Below are 24,338 nucleotides of genomic sequence, written 5' to 3'. Positions count from 1 at the left end.
GTTCCGCGTTTTATTTTTGCCGGTTTTGACAAACACGCGCGAAAACATTGCGGCACCGCAAACAAATAGCGGCGTGAGCGCGGTAGTGTGGCTGGCTTTAGAAGAGATCGGCGAAACCGCGCGAAGAAAGAGATAAAAAATAGTTAGATGTATGTGTTAGAACAGGCAGTTTCGCTACTGTTCCGCTTCTCGTACACGGGACAAGACAGAGCGAAACTACTGCGGTTCCGCTGTTACAGTTCTGCAGCGGAGGTGTGCTACGGGCCTAAGTGAATAATGATAGTTAATTTTAATGTAGCTTTAATAGAGTGGGTTGGCAACCCTATCAGCAAATGTACGGGTCAGTTTGTTTGCCACTTTTCTATACATTTCACGTTCAATGAACCTGCAGGTCGTTTGAAATTAAAGGTCTCAATTGTTTTGCTTTTTAATCGCGTTTAATTGTGATTAATCAATAAAGTCGCATCGTTAATCACATAATATGCACATAATTACCTAATTAATCACAATTACTGTCGTTGAATGACCGATAAATGTGTAGTCATTTCAAAATGACCTTTTAATAAAGATTTTTTTACAAAAAAGATCACCGACGGACGTTGTGATTGGGTACCGGCGAACCGGCATAGCTTCACTGCAGATTTTAAAATTGGTCCAAATGACAGCAATTTTCTATCAAACACAAAAATAATCAAGTTAATCGATTTAATTAAATCGAGTTACAAATGCAAAAAAAAAAATAGAATTGCGAACTTCTCTCGTTTTTGGGAACGTCGCGTCGCCGGTTAGAAACAAATCCCTGTTCTTATGAATCAATATAAAAGTTATACTTAACAAAAAAAAAACTGTTCATTAGCAGCTGCATTGATTCGTATCTGGCCATTGACAATGTGCGAAAAAAAAAAAGAATTCTTTTTTAAATTTAGAATATCGTAACTAGTCTAATAATTAATATGAACATTCTTTGTTAAATCCCTTCCAGACGACACAATTTTTCGTCCAATTTGACTAGATTGGCAATCAAATTGGGTCGTCTAGACGGAAATATGAAATTGAAGGTCATTGGGTGGTCGGGATCGGCCGATTTGCGATTGCCTTGGGATTGCCCGATCAAATTGGGTGGTGTGAACGCTAATTGGCCAATTTTTACTTGTAATCTCTTCCAGATGCTAGATATTTAAGTCTCTCCTCAGGACTAACAGCTTCTCTCATAACAGTGTCTTGTTTAGTAATGTATGGGCTTATTAGAGATAATAATTCATTAAAAGTGTCATGGTCCATCCGCATAAAATTTGTGAAATATTACACGATAATAATAAAATGTCACGTAAACTGTCAAATACGGGCAATTAGAATACGTTTTTAAAATGGTAGTTTTATACATTATTCGACGAATAAGTTTTATCCAAGCATTGAAAAATTAGCTCTTAGGCGATTTCTAGCAACCATTCTTTGCTCCATATCGTTTTTCTTTTTCTTTCTTCTAAATTTGTAGTTACAGCCAAAATCATCCCCAATTTTTGTTTTTTACTAAGGCATGTTGCAAAATAAAAGTCCATTCAGTAACGGCAACGGAGCAGAACTAAAATTGGCGATTTAATTGTGTACGTGTGGATAGACGATCAAATTGGGCCCGATTTCATCGGCAATCAAATCGGCTGATTAAATTGTGTCGTCTGGAAGGGGTTTTAGGGATCTCGTTTTGGCGCCAATCATACCTATCTAAATATTTAGATAGGTAATATAAAATCAATATAAAGTGTAGTGAATTGTGTATTGTAAACCAAAGCGGTGAGAAGGTAAGTATAATGCATATTTGTACATTATACGCTAATATTATTTGAACGTTTATGTTATAATAATATGATAAGAATGAGGCGGGAAAGAAAATTTTCCCCCGAAACATACCTAGTTATGCGTATTTTCAGTATAAATTTTATATATTATATCTGTTTTCTTAGTAAATTATTCTTTTACATACATAAATCAATTTTTCACATACGGATTGAAATATTTCCATTACAAAAGCCGTTAAATACTACGAATTCAACCGTCTACTTTTAGAAAATAAACAAAAGAATATATTATATCGGTTGAGAAAAGAATTGAAAAAGTAATATCATAATTAATATTCATTGTTTATATAAATTGTATAATTGAAATAGCACGAAATACAGAAAGGTCAAGCAGAAGTTTGAAGTCAGACCGATTCTTTGACCTTCACGATAATCGTTTGATACAGTGATAAGCTTGGTTTCAGGCGAAATAACCTTTCGTGGTTACATGTTAATTATTTTTGAAAAATAAATCATTTTTACTTTAATATTGGTATTGTTTGAATATAACTCTAAATAAAGTATCACGTTGCTCCCATATGTCGTGAAAACAATATTTTGGTAGAACAAAATCTCGTTTAAATTATAGCTTTCTTTGCCATCGATACGTTAAAGGATAATAAACTTCAAGGCTTACATATACACTATTATACATAATGATATTCAAGAAATAGGGATTGGTGGTGATTTCCAAGTAAGATTCGAAATAGTGACAGAAATAGAGCGGGGTCCGGCCACCGGGCATTGAATTATAGATGCCACGATTACTGACCATGCTCCGATTGTAAAAGAATTGATTTTGAATTGATTTTCCATCCATCTAAGTTCTAATAGAATTTTCTTTTGAGTTATGTTTGATGAAGCAAAAAGCGTAAAAGAAGATTTATTTGTCGCTGAGATTTATTAATACAGCATTGTTATGTCAACCTTTATGGCATGTGGTTTTATTGGGGACCATGTATAGTCTACTGATCTGTCGCTCAACCATCATTGTTTGCTGCGGCTTTAATTATTTATACCACAGTATACATAACTTCGCTCGCTTAATGCCTCAGCCCCCGCCGCCCGGAATCACAGACACAATAGAAAATCTATTGTGTCGTGGCCCGATCGGGCCGCTAGGTTGGCAAGGGTTTGAGAGTCTTGTGTATGTATAATATGTACGTTTCGAACGTTTCTCTACTATTCGTATTCGTTTACTATATCAATCAATGATATTACAAAAAGACTCGTGTAAATAGGCTAAAAGTGCTCCAAAACGAAGAAACATGGCTATATAGACAGAAATCACTTCATTTGTCTATATTTCGCTCACGATAGTTGAATCTTGCCATCTCACTTTGACGGTTGACCTCTAATCGTGCAAAACGCCTGTGCCCGTTTTTGTTATGAAATACCCTACCGTGATCATGTAACACCATTTTTGTCGAATAACAATTCTCTAAAAATGGAGTACCGTACCCACGTGCACCTGGCCACGCTTCTATTTAATGTTTTAAAGTACAGAGTGCCTGTGTATTTGTACGACAAACTGAAATGGCTGGCGGATCATAATACAGCCTACCAGACTCGTCACGCAACTTCTTTATTAGAAATACCTCTTCACAGAACATCCGCATTTAGGGGGAGTTTTAGATACCAAGCTTCAAAATGCTGGAACGACCTACCGCCGCCTATTCGTTCCCAACAAAGCGTATTCTCTTTTAAAAACAAACTGAAGTCTTATCTTCTTGACATTCAAAAGCGCAATCAGAAATTTTAACCCCATCCAATTGTCCTTTATTGATTAATTTTCTTTGTGTCAAAATACACTCACTTATACAAATTTCATATAAATATAAATATGTATGTATCAATATCTGAATATATTATATTGCTGACTTTTATCTATGTACCTATATTAAATGTGCACAAATTTAATTTAATACACAATATATTATATATTATTCATTTACTTATTATATTTATAAAGTATATATATCGATTCAATTATATTTATACTTGCATATTGTTGGATACCTTAGTCTGAACGGAAATACATCTACTGTCAATAAGACATCCTAAGGGCGTTTGTCCACTACAAGGAATTTTACGGTCCGGCATTCCGATTTTTTACGGTCCGGTATGGCACGCCATTAATCTATATACTATGCTTGTGCACTATACGTAATTTTACTGTCCGACATTTTACTTTTCCCTATTCCGGATGGTTTTTTGTGTCTACGAGTCGCTGTAGGTATAATTGTTTTCGAATGCCCACTTGCTTGGATTTTACTGTTTTTACTGCATATGCCAATTGAAAGCAAGCTCTTGTTTTACTTTCTTTTAGTTGGCAATGAGATTTGAGAAGTCGGTATTGTTATTTTATATACATTGACCAAGCATTGACCTATAATTATTACACTGGTCAACAATGATTTTGTTGCCCTGGATGTGAAAGTGGTTTCGAATAATTTAATGCATATTATATATAAAACTATTAATGGTTTTGGTAGATTGGCTCTAGTTTTTTTTTAATCCTAATTTTCTTATTAGACTCTAAAACGCAGCATGAAATAGTAGGTATATTTGTTTAACATCATTTATTTTTTACAAAGTTTTACTTATTGTTTTATTTTAGTATTTAATTAATTCAAATGGATATAAAAATAGAGAAAAATCATTAAAACTTATGAAATAGTACGAGGAAATAGATTTTATAAGCTTCTTTCTTAGTTAATTTTGGGACAATAGTTTTGTTATGGACCATCAGTAATCTGCCATCATATGACGATCCCATATACCCTGATACCTTTATTCCATAATTTTTACTTCATTTTCGATGCGTTCTTCCTGTTTCTCACATAATTTTTACAGATTTACTGGATATCTATGCAGGAGACTGTGGGGAAAGTGTAGCTTTGTTCGTATTTGCTCATAAAATAATGAAGTTTTTTAACAACTGTTGTGCAATTTCTTTATAATTTGGTGTTTTAAATTTACCTTAAATTAACCAATACTATATCTCTCCATAATTTACATTCAGCATCAGTTATAAAATTTTGTTAAATTTTCACCTTTTATCAATTTTCGACACGCCCGTCCTGTAGGGCCGTCGGGTATTCTTATACTTCTAGATTCCCTCAAAGGCCTTAATTCTCATATTTATTAATTATTCCTAATTAATTTGCTTTGTTTAATTCTATTAATAAAAAAATCAAGTGAATATCGTGTATACCTATCCACTTTGCTGAGCAAGTGCTACTGGGTTTCTTCAACTCAATACAAACCGAACATTGTCGTTCATAAAAATGATTTTTTTACAGAAAGCTTTTATTATTCTGATATTCTACAGTCAGTTTTATAGAATAGGGTTATGTCTGAGCGAATAAATGTGCAGAAAACGTAATTCACCAAAAAAATATACACTTGTTAGTAACTCCTATTCTGAAGGGCCGTAAGAAAATTTAATATATGAAAATCCAAATTTAAAAAAAAACTAGAGCCAATTAAATAATTTTAATGATTACATTCGCAAACTGGGTACTTGAAATATATAAATCTGTAGAAATATCCAGGGCAACAAGAAAAAATTGTTTTTTTGTTAAGCTGTGTTATCTAAGTAAGTGTTGGTAAGTTAAAGTTCAAGTGGGAATAGCTTTAGCTCCTCGTCACCGATTAAAATAAATAAGTGAAACACGCATTTTAAATCTCTTACGGAACTTTACTTTTTATTATAACGAAGTAATATAATATTTCACCTTCTATATTTTTTAATCGTTTCTTGTAAAATGCAAAATCAATCATTTATGATAGCAAACTTCCTTGAACTGTACCGCACTGATCCGAGTAAAGACGGACAGGTGCACAAGCAATTCATCGGTTTTTTCATGCCACACCGGACCGTAAAAAATCGGAATGCCGGACAGTAAAATTCCTTGTAGTGCACAAGCGCCCTAAGGCGGCCACTGAAAATCAGTGATAACACACTGAGTGGTTGGCCTAATTATGGCATACGTATATCTTTTAAGTTCCTTTTTTTTTAACTAAATTGTATCTTTTTTTTGTGTCCATAATAAACTTATTTTCATTTCATTTCATTTCATTTCATTTTCATTTCATTTCATTTCATTTCAATCGTGTGTGCGTTCGTGTGCCGTTTTTGAAGATCGAATGTTGTATTGGTGACCTATTCGAACTCATTATTATAGGATAGCGGTGGTCATTTGTCAATGAGTCAGCTTGCATTAGTATCGTAGTGAATGATAGTGTCTTGTACAGTCTCAGCACGTAGTTGGCACGGTTCCGATCTAGCGGCCTTGACATTAGTTACGTTGTGTTGACGATTTTTTACATTACTAGCTTTCCACCCGCAGCTTCGCCCGCGCAGTCAAAAAAAAACCCGCATAGTTCCCTTTTCCCGTGGGATTTCCGGGATAAAACCTATCCTATTTCCCGGGATAAAAAGTAGCCTATGTCCTTTCTCGGATATCAAAATATCTCTATACCAAATTTCATGCAAATTGGTTCAGTAGTTAAGGCGTGATTGAGTAACAGACAGACAGACAGAGTTACTTTCGCATTTATAATAAATAAATAAAGTATAAATATATACATGTATAATATACAGGGTGTCCCACTGTTGGTATACTAAGCTCAAAGGAGGTTATAGTTTTGCATACGCTAAGTACGTAAAAAATACTTAAAAAATTCCAGACGCATTTTTTTTCAAATAGATGAATTCTTAAAACTCTTTGTGTACACCCTTAAAAAGCAACCCGTCCATTTTTGCCACCAGCACATGAGCTATCGTCTAAGATTATGTTTTCATAGACAAAATGCTCACACTAGAGAAGCGGTATATGACGGCTGCGCGAAGCTAGAGAAGAAAACATGGATTTTCAGGAAAAATTTAGCAAAAAATTTATGACTAGTCCATTGAATGAGTCCCTCCAAGGGGGGTCTAGAGTGCGTGAGTTAGTAACGTAAGATGTTTCTTCGGAAACATGTCAAGAGTCCCTAGGTAATAAACATACTAAAACCCCGGGCCACTAGGAGGAGCCCCGGAGTGGGGGGAGGGGGGAAATGGGTCCATTTTTTCATTTTTCGCTTAAATCTCAAAAACGGTACATGTTAGAGAAAAACTTTCAAGGAAAAATTGAAAGGCCATAAAATTATCTACAAGTTGTACCTGAATCATTTTTTCCTATATCCTACCGTTTCTGAGTTATACGCAGTAAAACATGATTTTGGCTCAAACAATTTCAACATCAATCGATCAAAAAATATTTCTTTCTTCCAAAAAACTCAAATGTGCAACTTGTAACCAGTACTGATAGATTGCTCTTAATTAGTTCTATAATTGGTAAAATAAACACATTCCTCCATGGAAGCCTTTAGGAGGAATCGATTGTCAAAATATTATATTAGGGCAGTTTGAGTTACTGAACTTGATCTTTTTATTTTTTTCTTCCAAAAAACTCAAAAGTGCAACTTGTGACCGGTACAGATAGATTGCTCATAATTAGGTCTATCATTGCTAAAAATACCAGATTCCACCACGGAGGCGTTTACGGGGAATTGAATTTTATCAGGGTAGTTACGATACATGAACTTTTTATTTTTTTCTTCCAAAAAGCTCAAAAGTGCAACTTGTGACCGGTACAGATAGATTGCTCATAATTAGGTCTATCATTGATAAAAATACCAGATTCCACCATGGAGGCGTTTACGGGGAATTGAATTTTATTAGGGTAGTTAGTTAAAAAGTTCATGTATCGTAACTACCCTAATAAAATTCAATACCTCCTAAAGGCCTCCATGGTGGAATCTGGTTTTTTTATCAATGATAGACCTAATTATGAGCAATCTATCGGTACCGGTCACAAGTTGCACTTTTGAGTTTTTATGGAAGAAAAAAAATAAAAAGTTCAAGTATCGTATCTACCCTAATAAAATTCAATTCCCCGTAAACGCCTCCATGGTGGAATCTAGTATTTTTATCAATGATAGACCTAATTATGAGCAATCTATCTGTACCGGTCACAAGTTGCACTTTTGAGTTTTTTGGAAGAAAAAAATAAAAAGATCAAGTTCAGTAACTCAAACTACCCTAATATAGTATTTTGACAATCGATTCCTCCTAAAGGCTTCCATGGAGGAATGTGTTTATTTTACCAATTATAGACCTAATTAAGAGCAATCTAACAGTACCAGTCACAAGTTGCACTTTTGAGTTTTTTGGAAGAAAAAAATAAAAAGATCAAGTTCAGTAACTCAAACTACCCTAATATAGTATTTTGAAAATCGATTCCTCCTAAAGGCTTCCATGGAGGAATGTGTTTATTTTACTAATTATAGACCTAATTAAGAGCAATCTATCAGTATCGGTCACAAGTTGCACTTTTGAGTTTTTTTGGAGAAAAAAAATAAAAAGTTCAAGTATCGTAACTACCCTAATAAAATTCAATTCCCCGTAAACGCCTCCGTGTTGGAATCTGGTATTTTTATCAATGATAGACCCAATTATGAGCAATCTATCTGTACCGGTCACAAGTTGCACTTATGAGTTTTTTGGAAGAAAAAAATAAAAAGATCAAGTTCAGTAACTCAAACTACCATAATATAATATTTTGACAATCGATTCCTCCTAAAGGCTTCCATGGAGGAATGTGTTTATTTTACCAATTATAGACCTAATTAAGAGCAATCTATCAGTACCGGTCACAAGTTGCACTTTTGAGTTCTTTGGAAGAAAGAAATATTTTTTAATCGATTGATGTGGAAATTGTTTGAGCCAAAATCATGTTTTACTGCGTATAACTCAGAAACGGTAGGATATAGGAAAAAATGATTCAGGTACAACTTGTAGATAATTTTATGGCCTTTCAACTTTTCCTTGAAAGTTTTTCTCTAACATGTACCGTTTTTGAGATTTAAGCGAAAAATGAAAAAATGGACCCATTTTCCCCCTCCCCCCACTCCGGGGCTCCTCCTAGTGGCCCGGGGTTTTAGTATGTTTATTACCTAGGGACTCTTGACATGTTTCCGAAGAAACATCTTACGTTACTAACTCACGCACTCTAGAACTTTTTATTCAATGGACTAGACGTAATTTTGTTATTTAAGTATTTTTTACGTGATCAGTGTATGCAAAACTACAAGTTCCTTCGTGCTTAATATACCAATTGTGGGACACCCTGTATACAGGGTGTAATCGTTAAGTGTGCACAGGCGATTTTTCCGTAAGTATTACAGATAACAAAAAACTTTAAACTGATATTGAAAGTACTTAACCTAATGAGTAAAATGGCCGTAATAAATTTTTAAAAATAAATCAAGAAATATCAAAAAAATTATCTTTAAACCCTCCCATACATTAAGTATGAAATATGAATATCCCATATACATTTAATATGAAAGATTTTAGCTTTCTTTTTCTTTTTTGGTTTTCTGCTTTAATTACTTCGCAAATTTGAAGTGACATTTTCCACGTTTTTCCGGATATTTTCACGCATTTTCCGGATATTTTCCGGGAATTTTCCAGGCATTTTCCGGACATTTCCCTGACATAACCTGTAAATGTCTGGAAAAGCTCGGAAAATCCCCGGAAAATGTCTGGAAAATCCCCGGAAAATGCCAGGGAAATGTCCGGAAAATGTCTGGAAAACATCCGGAAAATCCCCCGGAAATTCTCGGAAAATCCCCGGAAAAAGCCTGGGAAATTCCCGGAAAATAACCGGAAAATGCCTGGGAAATGCTCGGAAAATGCGTGGAAATTTCCGGAAAAACCGTGGAAAATTCCTGGAAAATATCCGGAAAATGCGTGAAAATGCCTGAGAAATGTCCGGAAAATGTCTGGGAAACATCCGGAAAATGCCCGAGAAATGCTCGGAAAATCCCCGGAAAATGTCTGGGAAAATCCCGGAAAATCCCGGAAAATCCCGGAAAATCCCGGAAAATAACCGGAAAATGCCAGGGAAATGTCTGGAAAATATCCGGAAAATGCGTGGAAATATCCGGAAAATGCGTGGAAAATGATCGGAAAATGCTCGGAAAATTCCCGGAAAATATCCGGAAAATGCGTGAAAATTCCCGGAAAATGCCTGAGAAATGTCCGGAAAATGTCTGGGAAATGCGTGGAAAATCCCCGGAAAATGCCAGGGAAATGTCTGGAAAATATCCGGAAAAGGCGTGGAAAATGCCCGGAAAATGCTCGGAAATATCCGGAAAATGCGTGAAAATTTCCGGAAAAACCGTGGAAAATCCCTGGAAAATATCCGGAAAATATCCGGAAAATGCGTGAAAATGTCCGGAAAATATATGGAAAATGCCTGGGAAATGCTCGGAAAATAGAAAATAGAAAAATAGAAAAAATCTTTATTGAAAAAGTTTCAAAATAATACAGTTAAAAATTTGGGGAGATTAAAGCCTGTGTTAGTTCAAAACTGTGTTACAGGCTTTAGAATCCCCTCACAATCTTAGTATATTGGTTGCCTTTTTCAACTTAAATAATTTTACAATTTAAACAAAAAAAAAAGATTGCATGCATGTATGTTTGTGTGTGTGTATGTGTGTGTGTGTGTGTGTGTGTGTGTGTGTGTGTGTGTGTGTGTGTGTGTGTATGTGTGTGTAATAGAATAATTATTTCTTTTAAATATATGAACGTAATAAGTTCTCTGTGGCTTCGTAATCTAACTGCTTAAGAATAATTAATAGATTTTTTTTAAATTTATGATTTGTATATTTTTTAACTATTTTTACGTTATTACCAAATAAGCTATTATATATCTTTGGAGAAAAGAAATCCAAACATCTACTACCGAAGGCAGTATTAAACGTTGGGACAGGAACCCGCTCCAATCGTTTGTCACATTGTGAAAGTGTCGGTACAGTGTATCGATGAAATTTGCAAAGGCAGCGATATAAAAACATTTTTCTCACTGTTAGTACATTACACTGTTGATATAGATCAGTTGTAGGGTGCCTGAACGGTAGACGATACATAACCTTAAGTATGGCGCGTTGTGAACGTTCCAATTGTATAAGGTTACATTTAGGTGCACTGCCCCAGATGGTCAAGCAGTAGGTTATGATACTCTCACATAAAGATTTATATGTTAAAGTGAGTATATCAGGGCTGGCCACTTCCCTTAGATTTTTAAAAACATGCATCAATTTTCTAGATCTAGTGGAGACTTCAGTTATGTGTGGGCCCCAGGTAAGTCGGTCATCCAATATGACTCCCAAATACTTTATAGTTTCAACTCGATCCAAAGTGGCACATGAGCAACACGCGGGGAGGCTCACCTCTCTGTTACATGGGTAGGTATGCAATTTAATGTTAAATGACTCATCCGGGCATGTACGAGCTGTAATATTAAAGCAAACATATTTGGTCTTCATGGTGTTTAGTGTAAGTAGGCTATCTTCTAACCAGGCTGTTACCTTACTCATTTCTATTTCAGCAGTTAGTCGTACTGCACTCCAAGAAGAACCATGAAATAAAAGAACAGTATCGTCCGCGAACATGGTTATGTCGGTATTATTTAAACGAAGATTACTTAGTTCGTTCACGTAGACAATAAACAGCGATGGACCGAGGGTGCTACCCTGCGGTATTCCGTATAAACATGAAGCGTTGTTGCTAAATTGGCCATTTACCCTTACCCTCTGTGTTCTGCCTGTCAGATAAGATCTGAACCATTCAAGAGGCATTCCCCTTACTCCCATATTTTGCATACGTGCCAAAAGTATAGGAATAGATACGGTGTCAAATGCCTTTTGAAGGTCCAGAAATACACCCATGCACTTTTCATTGTTGTCCAGGTAAGATCGTATTTTTGATGTTAAGTTGTAGACAGCATCCTCTGTAGACTTACCGATCCTGAACCCATATTGCAGTGAACTGAGCATCTTAAATCTAGTTAAGTATTTTATCAATCTATTGTTTACAATTTTTTCAATTATTTTAGAAAATGTAGATATAAGCGAAATTGGTCTATAATTACAGGCTAAACTTTTGTCACCAGATTTAAAAATAGGAGATACTATGGCTTTTTTAAAAGAGTCTGGAAAAACGGCACTTTCAAAACTAAGATTAATTAAGTATGTAATAGGTTCAATGATTAGATTTTGAATTTCTTTTAGCAAATTGGTAGATATATTATCCCAACCTGTAGCACAGGAAGATTTTAAACTATTTATTACACTTTGAACCTCATTGCAGTTTGTCGGTAAAAGTAGGAACGAATTAGGGGGGGCGTCTACAGAGGAAGCTTTTTTAGCCAAACAACCCTCAGTGCATCCTAACATATTAAGTGTATTGTTTGCTAAATCGCTACCTATAGAAGTAAAATATCTGTTCACTTCATTAAGCGAGTCATTAGCAGATGTTTTTGTTTTTAAGAGCTTATCAGGTATTGGTGTGGTTTTATTAATGTTGCATACATCCTTTATTATATTCCATGTATTTTTAATATTTCCTGCATTCTGTCTAAATTGGTCTAAAATGCGTGGAAATTTCCGGAAAAACCGTGGAAAATCAATGGAAAATATCCGGAAAATGCGTGAAAATGTCCGTAAAATATCTGGAAAATCCCCGGAAAATGCCTGAGAAATGTCTGGGAAATGCGTGGAAAACCCCCGGAAAATGCCAGGGAAATGTCCGGAAAATGTCTGGGAAACATCCGGAAAATGCCCGGGAAATTCTCGGAAATTCCCCGGAAAATGCCTGGGAAATTCCCGGAAAATGCCTGGAAAATCCCGGAAAATGCCAGGGAAATGTCTGGAAAATATCCGGAAAATTGCGTGGAAATGTCCGGAAAAAGCGTGGAAAATGCCCGGAAAATGCTCGGATGATTCCCGGAAAATATCCGGAAAATGCGTGAAAATGTCCGGAAAAAGCGTGGAAAATGCCACTTCAAATTTGCGAAGTAATTAAAGCAGAAAACCAAAAAAGAAAAAGAAAGCTAAAATCTTTCATATTAAATGTATATGGGATATTCATATTTCATACTTAATGTATGGGAGGGTTTAAAGATAATTTTTTTGATATTTCTCGATTTATTTTTAAAAATTTATTACGGCCATTTTACTCATTAGGTTAAGTACTTTCGATATCAGTTTAAAGTTTTTTGTTATCTGTAATACTTACGGAAAAATCGCCTGTGCACGTTTAACGATTACATCCTGTATAGTATGGATTGTTTATGCTCATCAGTTTGTTTGCTTGGTGGTAATGATGGTCAGGTGACTTGCGCTAAAGTTGTAAATACACGAGAATAATATTTAGGACCCTATGGGGTTTGGGTATGAAACTTCAGATGGTAATGTTTTAGTGTATTTCCGCGGTTACTTGAAAATATAGGTTTAAAAAGGCTAATTTGTAGAAAGTAATGAAAATTGCAAACCTTAATTGAACTTAAGTTCATATAGATACAGTTCCTCTAGAAGTGAGTGCTACACAGGCTATTTACACCTTAAATTTTGAATCACTATGTCAAAATATTATTGTTATAAATTATAATTTAATATTTAGAAAACATATTAAAAGAAAAATAAACACAAATGTTGTTCAGCTGCGACCTATTTATACATTCGAAGTTGTATTTATGTCCGCTAATATCGTTGAATTTATTTACAACGTTAGATTGTATGCCTGGTTATCTAATTTAATAAACAACAATAAAAATGACTGGACAGAACTAAACTTAAATACGAACGTTGAATAAATGACGCAATATTCATCAAAAAATACTTATTAATTTTTAAAGAATGTCATGTGTTTTTTCCACTCTGACTAACTTTTACATGATAACCACATAAAGGTTCTCCTCAGTTACTATACACTCATCAGAAAATACGTATTATGAAAATTCAATATATTAGCAATATTAATTGAAATTATGGAGGAAATGAAATTCACATATTCACTTCTTAAAACTACGTAAAGTTATCGCTGAATAACTTTCGCATCAAGGAACTTTGCAAATTGGCCACTTGACCTATCGCTGCGTAGAACGCAGGCGTGGTCTGGTTCGTCTGGCCCATTTGCGAATCTAGTTTATGTCGAATATCACTGGGAATTGGAACAATACTGTCCAGTGTAAACTGGCAGTGTGCTATGTAACAATTCGATCATGTAACATGCTTTCGTTGTAGGAAGTTTGCTTTACTTCTGGTATTTCGTACGTTGAGTTTGAGCCAGTTTACAATTGTTACGGGCATGGCAATGTTTTCCATGTAATGTCTATGAATTTGGAAACGTATCTTATATATTTTACACATTATTTGTTTAATAAGCACCAATCACATACGTATATGTGCTTGGATCTAATGGAAATAGGGCATGGAAGTTTAAACCATAGGGTGAAGTAATATAAGTTACGTATAGTTACGTTTTGTATCTATATACTTATATCAATATTACTTCATCTAACTTAGGTCATGGTTATAGAGTACTTACGACGTAATGCTTGTCTGGAAGTAATATCTATTCTGACTTATATTATTACACACGATTATATTATATTTAAGTTGTTGTTAGAATTTATAAATATTGCCGTAATAAATTTTGTTGTTTTGATGTCTTCAACTTTGAATTGGTACTTGGAAGTTGGAGCCAGTTTTGAGGAAAATAAACTATTGAATTTTTGGAATTCAAACAGGATAATCTAGTTCGTCAAGTTCAATAAATACGACATTAATGCAAAAATCCAATAACGAATGAATAAGACGAGGTCATACTTTTTATTGCCTTAAAGTTGTTATTGTTTTCTAATATCGCTATTATATACCTACTACGACAATTCCCGACGCAATAATTCCTTCCCAATCCTGGCAAGATAAACAAAGACAATCTAATAAGTAGTCCGCAGGCGGTCTGAGCACCATATCGGAATCAATAGCATGAGCCAGCCGCGGTTAGCCGGCTGACAATGTCTGCCATTCTATACGGTGAAACAATGCCAAATAATTCACTATGTATTGTTGTTCCTGCCCATATCTTCTCACCCGACACGATTTAATAAAGCTGCACAACTTCGCAAGAAATGTTCACGATAAAAAGTGGCTATTCTATTTATAAGTTGAACGTTGTGACGCTGTCAGTGTGGGAGAAAAGACTTTCGACCTTTGCCCTTCACCCCAACGCCTCGGCGAAATGTATAAATAGGCTTGGCGCGTTTATCTACCCCCTCGTTTCGCATACGCTTTACGTACTAATATAAACTTTTTGTCAAATATTTGTGTTTGTAAACGTGTTTTATACAAACTCAAATATTTATTTATTCAATTAGATTTCGCTTAGAATCGCTTTTGAAGAGTTAAAATATAGAAAAATAATAATTTACTGCCGGTTCGGAAAGCAGTTGCACGATTATATTTTGTTGTTTTCAATTATAATAATTATGAAAAGGCGAATGTCGCTTACATGAATTAAATGGTGAATTATTGTTAGTTTGTCGTAGCTAATTCATGCTTCGAGCCTGCAGCCTCGCTCAGAGAGGCGTGTGACAATTAGTCGCATACGCTTCGATCAGCTGAGCGTAATTAATGAAAGCCCGTAGTTCGAACAGCCGCCGGCCATTTTCAGAATCGTGTGTATGGTAAATTGGTAATTGGGAACGCGTGATTCGGACCTTAATTGCGATTTTGTGAAGTGAATGTACCAGACACATTTTGAAGCATGATTTACTTTGATATATTAAATATGGAAGTTCTTCCATATCATCTTCACATCAATTCAATTCAAACAGTCATTTTGGTCTGCACATTTTAACTACTGATCCAGTGTTAGTTTAGATAAAATAATTATTTTAAACTATTTTGCAAGCTAAACAAAAAAACGTAAAAAAATAAAAGAAAAGAAATCTATACACACGTTCAACGTGAAATTACAGTGAAAGCGTGTACAATGTACATAATAGATAGGACTTAGTTCACATATTGCATCATTGTAGTTCAGTTACTTTGTTGTGTGATGCAACACTTTGTAAATACTGAAATTGTTAATACTAAAATTAAATAATTGTACTGTAAAGAATAAAGACTAAACACTCACGACTCGGCCCACGTGAACCTACATGACAACCTTGAATATCTAATTCATGAATAGAATAAATACTTTAATTTTAACAAATTAGTGAAAAAAAATCAATCAAACCACTTCCGTAAGAAATCGTATGAGGTAACAATTGTTTGTCGCTTATGCAATTTTAATGACGAGTACAGCAATGAATATAAGTCAAAACAAGTTCCTTACATTTTAGAGATACTTTCGTAAATAAAAAAATGAACGAAATTATTATTATTCTTGACTTCCAAATGTTACAATTTTATCAGCCGACCGCGATGATCTTAAAATCACGGAGGGACTTAATATGTGGCGGATATTTTTTTTCTGTTAACACTATCAGACTCATTATATTTATGTTTTACATGTGAGTCATATCTACATAATGTTATTCGGTTGTTAGATCGTTAAATACAAATTAAACAAATATTTTTAGTCTATACGCGCATCTTGTAGATTAAATTAATTAATGTGTACTAAAGTATACACTGTGATGATAATCACAATTAAATTTTTGTAGTACAAGGACACTTATTATAGTTTTTAGAGCGAGCGCCCACGAGCAACTTAGTTGCCCGGCAACTATTTTGTCTCTGTCGCTGTCTCCTCGCAAAGTTTTGAATGATGCGCACACGAAAGCGACAGCAACGCAACTTTTTCTTTAAAATTTTCTTCATTTATCAACATGATTTTCGAAGAGACGGTTGTGGTCTGTGCTCTTGTCCCGCATAGTTCCCATTCCCGTGAGATTTCCGGGATAAAACCTATCCTATGTGTTAATCCAAGTTACTCTCTATATGTGTGCTAAATTTCATTGTAATCGGTTCAGTAGTTTATGCGTGAAAACTGAAAACCATACATACCTACAAACCTTTCCTCTTTATAATATTAGTATAGATATGTAATCGTAATTGTAAAAAGTAAAGTAGTTTTTATTTAATACTTTTTAGTGTATTTTTTCAACACGAATCAAACGAGCTCAACCTCGATAAAGTTGAGTCAATATATTACTAAGTTCCTATGGCCACCTTCCGATTCCATCATCAAATCAGCTCTATCTCATAATAATGTTTCATCGCTATCCAATTTACATGCGTATACAAAATTTCAGCTCAATCGGTTTCCTGGAAATGAATCAAAGTTACTTGCTACATTTCAATTAAGTCATCGAGACCAGACAAAAATGCTCATAAAATAAAAACTACTGGGCTTATCCGAATAAAATTTATGGGACCAATCCCACACCATTCCGCATCAAAAAAAAAAAAAAAGAATCACGTAAACCGGTTCAGAAACCTCGGAGTAATCGGTGTCCATACATAAAAAAATATACCGGCCGAATTGATAACCTCCTCCTTTTTTTTAAGTCGGTTAAAACTACAGTGTACGAGAATAAATACGTTGACATAAATAGGTATTATCGCTACGCCGGTTACACGGCAACTGGCCGGCGGCCGTCGCCTGGCAACATTTTTGTCGCCGTGCGCGCACTTGCATTGAAACCAATAGATAGGGCGACAGTTGCGTCGCGGGCTTGTCTCCGAACCCGCGGACAAAAAAGTCTCCCGGGAGTTGCGTCGCTACGTACGCGCACTTTCATACTAGCCCATGGCTGGAGAGACAAAATAGTTGCGGAGACAAAATTGTTGCGGAGACAAAGTTTCTCGTGGGCGCTCGCTCTAAGTGACCTTTTAATGAATATCTGTTATAAAATACTTTATATGTATTTGCATAATTTTCTACTATGTACTTCTTGTTGCGTTTTCTTTTGAAGCAAGTTGCATGAAAAAGAAAAATCTATGTCGATCTTCAAGTGGCAGAGATTACATCGTAAATCCATGTTTATAAACATGACTGCTAAATTAATGTTTATATAACCAACTATGAGTAATAAGAAACGTAAACACAGCTTTTTATAAGAACATTATTTGATACATATAGATAGTTTATTCATTTTACACTACACTTTGGAATTGTTATCATACTTTTAATTTAATTTATTTAATTTATTTACTACCTGATCAACATCGTCTACTTCATTTCTTACCATACGTATTTTCGAAAAAGGTGAAATGTCAATACATCCCAAATAACTGGCAGATCTTGATCAGCATGAATTTGAAGGTGTACCTACATAGGTACGTCATATTCTCCCATATCTTCAAGTAATAAATTCTTAATCCTTCCTTAATTCTAGCAAACATATTACATATCATACAGTTTTTCCTCAGACAAAATTGTGGTCAAGCGTTTCCCTATCTAGAATAAAAAAAGCATGAAATCCTAATGCTATCGAATTGTTCGCAGACCCTAATCAACATGGCGTACTGCACGCTGGCGCTGTGCGGCGTGGTGGTGCAGCGCGCGGTGTTCGGGCGGCTGCGCGTGTCGGAGGCGCAGCGCGTGAAGGACAAGTTCTGGAACTATGTGTTCTACAAGTTCATCTTCGTGTTCGGCGTGCTCAACGTGCAGTACATGGACGAGGTGCTCATGTGGTGCGGCTGGTTCACGCTCGTCGGCTCGCTGCTGCTCTTGACGCAGCTCTGCAAGGATCGCTTCGAATATGTGAGTATAACCTTATGACGATTAGTGCTTCTAGATGTCTAATTGAATAATTGTTTGAGTTTGGGTTGTGATGCTTTCTGATTTTGCTGGAAGCCAGTTGGGTGTTTGTATGAGCTTGGACAAATGATTGAGAAATGGTGAGATAATTATTTGATTGAATCTGATCAAATCGTGTTTGTAAAGTTTTTGCGAAGAATACTAGTTAAAAATATACTGAGACACTTTGTGACTAACGCTGGAAATTATTTTTTACATACTTATTTTTCCGATTAAATGCCTATTGCAGACATTAGGAACAAAATGTATTATTATTCAAAAAACAAAATTATAATTGAGTAGGCTCATCAAATTCACGTAAACATATGTCTATAGACGCCATCGTCAATTGTCATGCGATTATAAATCTGGAAATTAAATTGGAGTAGCTCACAGGAGTAGCTACTATCTAATGGTCTGTTTACAAACACATTGGCTCAGGTCGGATATGATTAGAAAATTCGCGGCGATACAAAAAGACGTAGAAGTAGAACGATACTACTGTCTACGATACAAACGAAAAACAACTTGTTATCATAACATAAAAATATAAAAATAAACAGAGCATAAATCGCGCGTCGCGGCTTGTAGCTCTTTATATTATGTCAATTCAGATGATAGCATATCACACGTATACGAATTAGGAACAGAAAATACAACATACAACTTCTAGATATAGTGCAGATAAACTAAAACAAAACAATGTCATCGCATGATCTATGAGATCAGGAATAATTATTGATAAATGCGATAATAGATATCTTCAGATAAATAACACGAATAATAATACAAATGTAATTTTAATCGTACAAATAACTTCAATTACTCTGCACGTTAAAACAAATCGATATTCGATAATCAGACAAATGAAGCGCGTTAATTACAAAACTTGCATGGCTAATAGCAGTGATCTTGCTCAAGATGCTTTAAATATTTCTGTACTAGATCAGTTTGATTGTTCTCAATGAGGAATTTTCCTATTACAAGTGGAATGCAACTTCTAGGATGATTTTAACGGCAATATACTTACTATTGTTTAATAATATCCCAGTCATATTATTCAATACTATCATGACGTCTTTTAATTGAATTTATGCTATTTGCATAAATAGTATCTAATAAAAAAATTAGGGATGTAACGATACATGATTTTGCCGATACGATACCGATACCGATATTTGTAGTAATGTATCGGCGATACCGATACCGATACCGATATCGATGGCTTGGTAGAAAAATAAATAGTGAATTATGCATAAAAAGTTACCAACATTTAACAGAGACAACTGTTAATCGTATTCTTTAAAATAAAAATGCCAAATCAAAAAACAACAAAACCATTTATTTAAGTATTATTATTTTACGAAGTCAGTTAAACTTTAAGTAATACACATACAATCAGTACCTAATAAAAGTTTACTATTGGTAGAGTTTTTTCAGAAAACAAAGTGCGCACGCGCGGGCGGCCTCCCGCATCGTTCATTGGGCGCGGGTTTTTGAATTACATATTTGATATCAAAAAAATTGTTTGTTTGTAAAGTAGGTTTACGATCGAGATGTTTACGTGATAACATAATGCAGTGGCAGCGCTCGAGATGAAACGGGAGATCGGTCCGTCTCTCTCTCGTTATACCTGCGATCGCGTTCGTGAGGTTTTGGTGTGACACAAGTTTATGAACATGTCACCCGACTAAAACGATTTTAAAAACGTTATCACGTTAAAAATTAAAAAAATTCAAAATTATTTATTTCTTTCCTTTACATAAACAAATTTGTGATTGGAACACTCCTAGTAAGCAAATAAAATGCTTGTGTCAGGAGGTTCCGCTCTTAAGTTCCTTAACACTATTACAGAAACAGAAATAAAACAATATGAATGAATACAATGCAAAAACATAAAATAAAAGAAAGAATTTAATAAAAAAATATCGGTATCGGTTGATTTATTATCGGCGATACCGATATATCGGCTTGCCGATATATCGGCCGATATATCGGTATCGGTATCGGTATCGTTACATCCCTAAAAAAAATGTATTGCGTCACTGATGTTGTGATTGAAATATACCAACACGTTTAATTACGTGAATTACGAGTTATTCTTAATTTATTTTATGCTGAAGTTCACGAAAGTAAATATTATTCAAAAAAATATGTTTGCCCCACGTAGGCAATATTTATGTTATTTAAATTGTCTCCGACGTCGATTTAAAATTAAATATTTATCGAAAATACGGAACAGGTTCACCCAACTGGCCAGCTATATGAAAAAAAACTGATCGCTCAAGGACTATTTAAATATCAGAACTACTTCCTTTTAATCGATTATTTAGTTAATATATTTTAAATGGAATAACCTTGCGAGTTTCTTTAATTACGTATATAATACATGAGGAACAAGCTGGTCGCTATCTGTTAAACAGAACAATTATTTAAAAAAAATACAGAAAAAACTGTTCTGAATTTCGACTATATTTTATGACGAATCCGATGATTCACAATGCAAAAAAATTTTATTGCGATATACATAATTAGAATTGTAATTTTAACATTAGCCACGTGTACGAATGCTATGATGGTATTTGCTAAACGGCATTCGTTGGCTAGGTCACGTAGACCTGTCTGACGGCTGCGAGCTAGGATTCCATTCACTCGCCAATATCCTTCGTCAACTATTTGTGCTATTTCTCTTCTTATATGGGTATCTTAGTGGCAGTAAGATACTAGAAGCCTCGGTAACTATTTGCTTTCTTTATGAGTAAGAGAAGGTAAGAGTGGGTATCATCTCCGTGTATTTTTACCAAAGATCGCTGTAGATCATTTGAGTCTGGGAAAAACAGAGTAGGTATTTAATGTTTAAAGATTGGAAAAAACTTAAACATGTGATTGTTGCATATAAATTAAAATAATGTATATAATTAAAAGAAACAATTAAATAAATAAAAATGTAAATGATTGTACGATTGCTTTGCTAAAACGTGATCAATGGAAAAAATAGTAATCGAGTCATGCTTTATGCAAGGAACTTACTACTACTTAGCTTGTTGACAATATAAAGTCTCTTGTGATCTCATTTAAATAAAATTATAGAATATATTGCGCGAGAATCAGATGAAGAATTATTTAATAGTAAAGTAAAAAAATAAATAAAGCGTGTGTGCCGAGCACACGTGTCAGAAGTGAAACTTCATTGGCAAGATTCAAAGATACTAAAATCTTTGCCTTACTTCATGATGTTTGTCCTTGAAATTTTACTCTCAACACGCCTAAAGAAGTTTCACTTCAATATGAACCAACGTCATGGTGTAGGCCTTATGGGTTTTTCTGCAACTCAATACACTATTTGGCAATGCATAAGAAACATTTTGGGTTTCCTCCAAGATTTCACCATTTTATGAATACAAATTTTGGAAATCCGTTTAGCAGTTTCAATCTGAAAACAACAACATATTTGCTTTCGCATTTATAATGATGTGACGAACTTGCTGCGATATTTGATCGACTGCAAATGAGCTTCTTACGGTTATTAAGACGATATTTTAGTCATGCATATTAAGCACATGATTATGCTAACTGTAAGCTGTTTCTTCGATTAAATAATATGTATTTTTTAACGAAATCATCGTTGTAAACATCTCGTTAATGTTATTTATGCAAATTTTGACTTTGACAAAAGTAATATAAATGGAGTCATTCGCCTTGTAATATTTTGAAGTCAACAATAATTTATAAGTTTTGTATTGTTAAAAGGACGTCTGTTAAGATTTAGTAGTTAGAATTTAAAGAGTCTGCTTGTCTGGCTTCAAAGAATAGATTTTGGCACAATTTTCTTCAGTTTCAATGTTATTTACTTTGTAGCTGAGTTTATTCTAGTATTATTTATTATTTACGTGAAGTTTTGACTAGGCAGAAATAATATTAATGCTTATTTAATTGTGTTTTGTTATAATTCACTGTAAGATGGTTTAAAAATTGAGTTTTGAACTAAATTCTTCGAGTATATTTCGACAAACCGAAAATGAAATTTATTTTTTCATTTTCGGTGTACACATTTAATTTAACTTCATATTCGAAGGTAACTAAAGGGCCTAGCCTATCACCCAGCTATCGTTGTCCCGGAACGTTGCATTGTGTATTATAACTCGAAGATTATTCTAATGTAATATTATTGTACCAGCTGTCGTCGTCCCCGAGCGTGTCGCGCTGGGCGCACTTGCGGCTGCTGGCGCTGCTCGCCGGCATCCTGCTGGCGGGCGGCGCGCTGCTGGCCGCCGCCGTGCGCTGGGGGCTGCCCGCCGGACGGGACACCTTCGCCTTCATGGCCGCTGAGGTAACCTACAATAAGGGAGAGTACCAAACATTGATTAAAATTGGGGCACCAAATATTAATTATGGAGGGGGGAACTTGTGTAGCTACTAGCTAAAAATTGTGAATCTATATGTAAAGGTATCTTAATTCCTATTCAGTTGAAAATTTCCCCTTTATCCTATGATGTGTTTTGTAAACGACGTTTAACCTATTGAGCCCCGAACGGCCCGATCGGTCAACGACACAATAGATTTTCTATTGTGTCTGTGATTCCGGGGCCTGAGTTATTAACTGTACTAACGCGATGTACAATGTGTGCAGTGCGCGCTGGCGTGCGTGTCGTGCGTGCACGTGGTGGCGCGGTTCGTGCTGCGCGCGCGCGACGCCGACGCGGCCGCGCCCGCCGCATACTACACGCACCTGCTGTTCGATGTGAGTATACCGCGCACACACACACACTACACAGCACACACCTTTACAATAAAGATAATTGTATAAAAAAATCCATAAAACTGACACTAACACTTTTAGGTTCTGTTACTTATAATTATAACCTTAATGAATTGTTATTCCTGTGTTTATTAAATAAATAATAAAATCCAATTTTATTGATCAGATTACGTCGCGGTCGTTATGGTCAAGAGTTAAGACCATCTATTGTACAAGTTATAGTTAGTGAGAATGCCAAAATCTACCTTCTTACCTATTTTTGGTTTGTTGCCAAACCTGGGAAGAGTTAAATTTATCTTATCATGCTGATATGACAAATAAAAGTGCCAAAAAACGCCCATCATATTTGGCTATTTATCATGTCTGTTTTAACGTAATTAGTATAATTTATTATCACCTTAAGATATAATTATGCCCTAATAGATATACCAAGTATATTTGGAGACTTCGAATTTTCTAGAAAAACTAATTTGCATTTTTTTTTGTAGGATATCATAAGAAATCTGCATAGCAAATGCAAAAAAAAAGTTAGTGTCACTACACTTGGAAATTTTGAATCTTATTGATACATTAAATTAAAGATGGAAAAGCCTTCTAGGAAATGAGGCATATCGTTTTTCGATATTGAGCTATAACTTCCGACCTTTTCTGTTAATTATCTATTATCTGAAGAAAGCGAGAGGAGAACTAAAATATTAATAAAGAAATGTTCTATTTACTCTCGCTTATACAAGTACACCATGGTGATGTGTACAATCCTGCCAGTTTTTGGGGATACATCTTTCCCGAAATGTTCTATTGCTATGAATATACTACGCATTTAAGTAAAGAAGGTGTTTTAACGTTGAGGGCGAGTAGTAATCGCCTTCCAATTGTTACAATATGCAGTGTTAAATCTATTTATAGATTTTAATTTACACGTGCAAGAATTCATCAATCATCTTGCATCTGTTTCCTATAAATAATTGTGCTTGTGCGCACAGTATAGTCTTATTTCTATATCAATTGTTTAATATCGTATAAATCTTCCATACGGTTTTGAATTTTAGCATCGACCAAATAAAAAAAAATGTTTTTTTTTTTTCAATTT

At 34.8% G+C, this 24,338-nt stretch overlaps 1 protein-coding gene across 1 annotated transcript in view; it reads left to right on the top strand.

Moving 5' to 3' along the window:
• The window catches only part of LOC149902056 (E3 ubiquitin-protein ligase AMFR-like), a 48,317-nt gene that overhangs the window by 11,042 nt on the left and 12,937 nt on the right, over window positions 1-24,338 (top strand). The window contains exons 2-4 of the mRNA XM_090111207.1: window positions 18,196-18,453; window positions 22,667-22,819; window positions 23,120-23,230. Coding sequence (XP_089967333.1) covers window positions 18,196-18,453; window positions 22,667-22,819; window positions 23,120-23,230 — 522 coding nt within the window. The remainder of the gene's footprint in view (window positions 1-18,195; window positions 18,454-22,666; window positions 22,820-23,119; window positions 23,231-24,338) is intronic.

The sequence above is a fragment of the Colias eurytheme genome, chromosome 16, assembly GCF_061535395.1.
Source record: "Colias eurytheme isolate Ceu_HAF_F1 chromosome 16, ilColEury1 Martin Lab GWU primary, whole genome shotgun sequence".
NCBI classification, from domain to species: Eukaryota; Metazoa; Arthropoda; class Insecta; order Lepidoptera; family Pieridae; genus Colias; species Colias eurytheme.
Note: the sequence above shows the minus strand (reverse complement) of the source record. Positions and strands in the feature narration are given on the sequence as shown.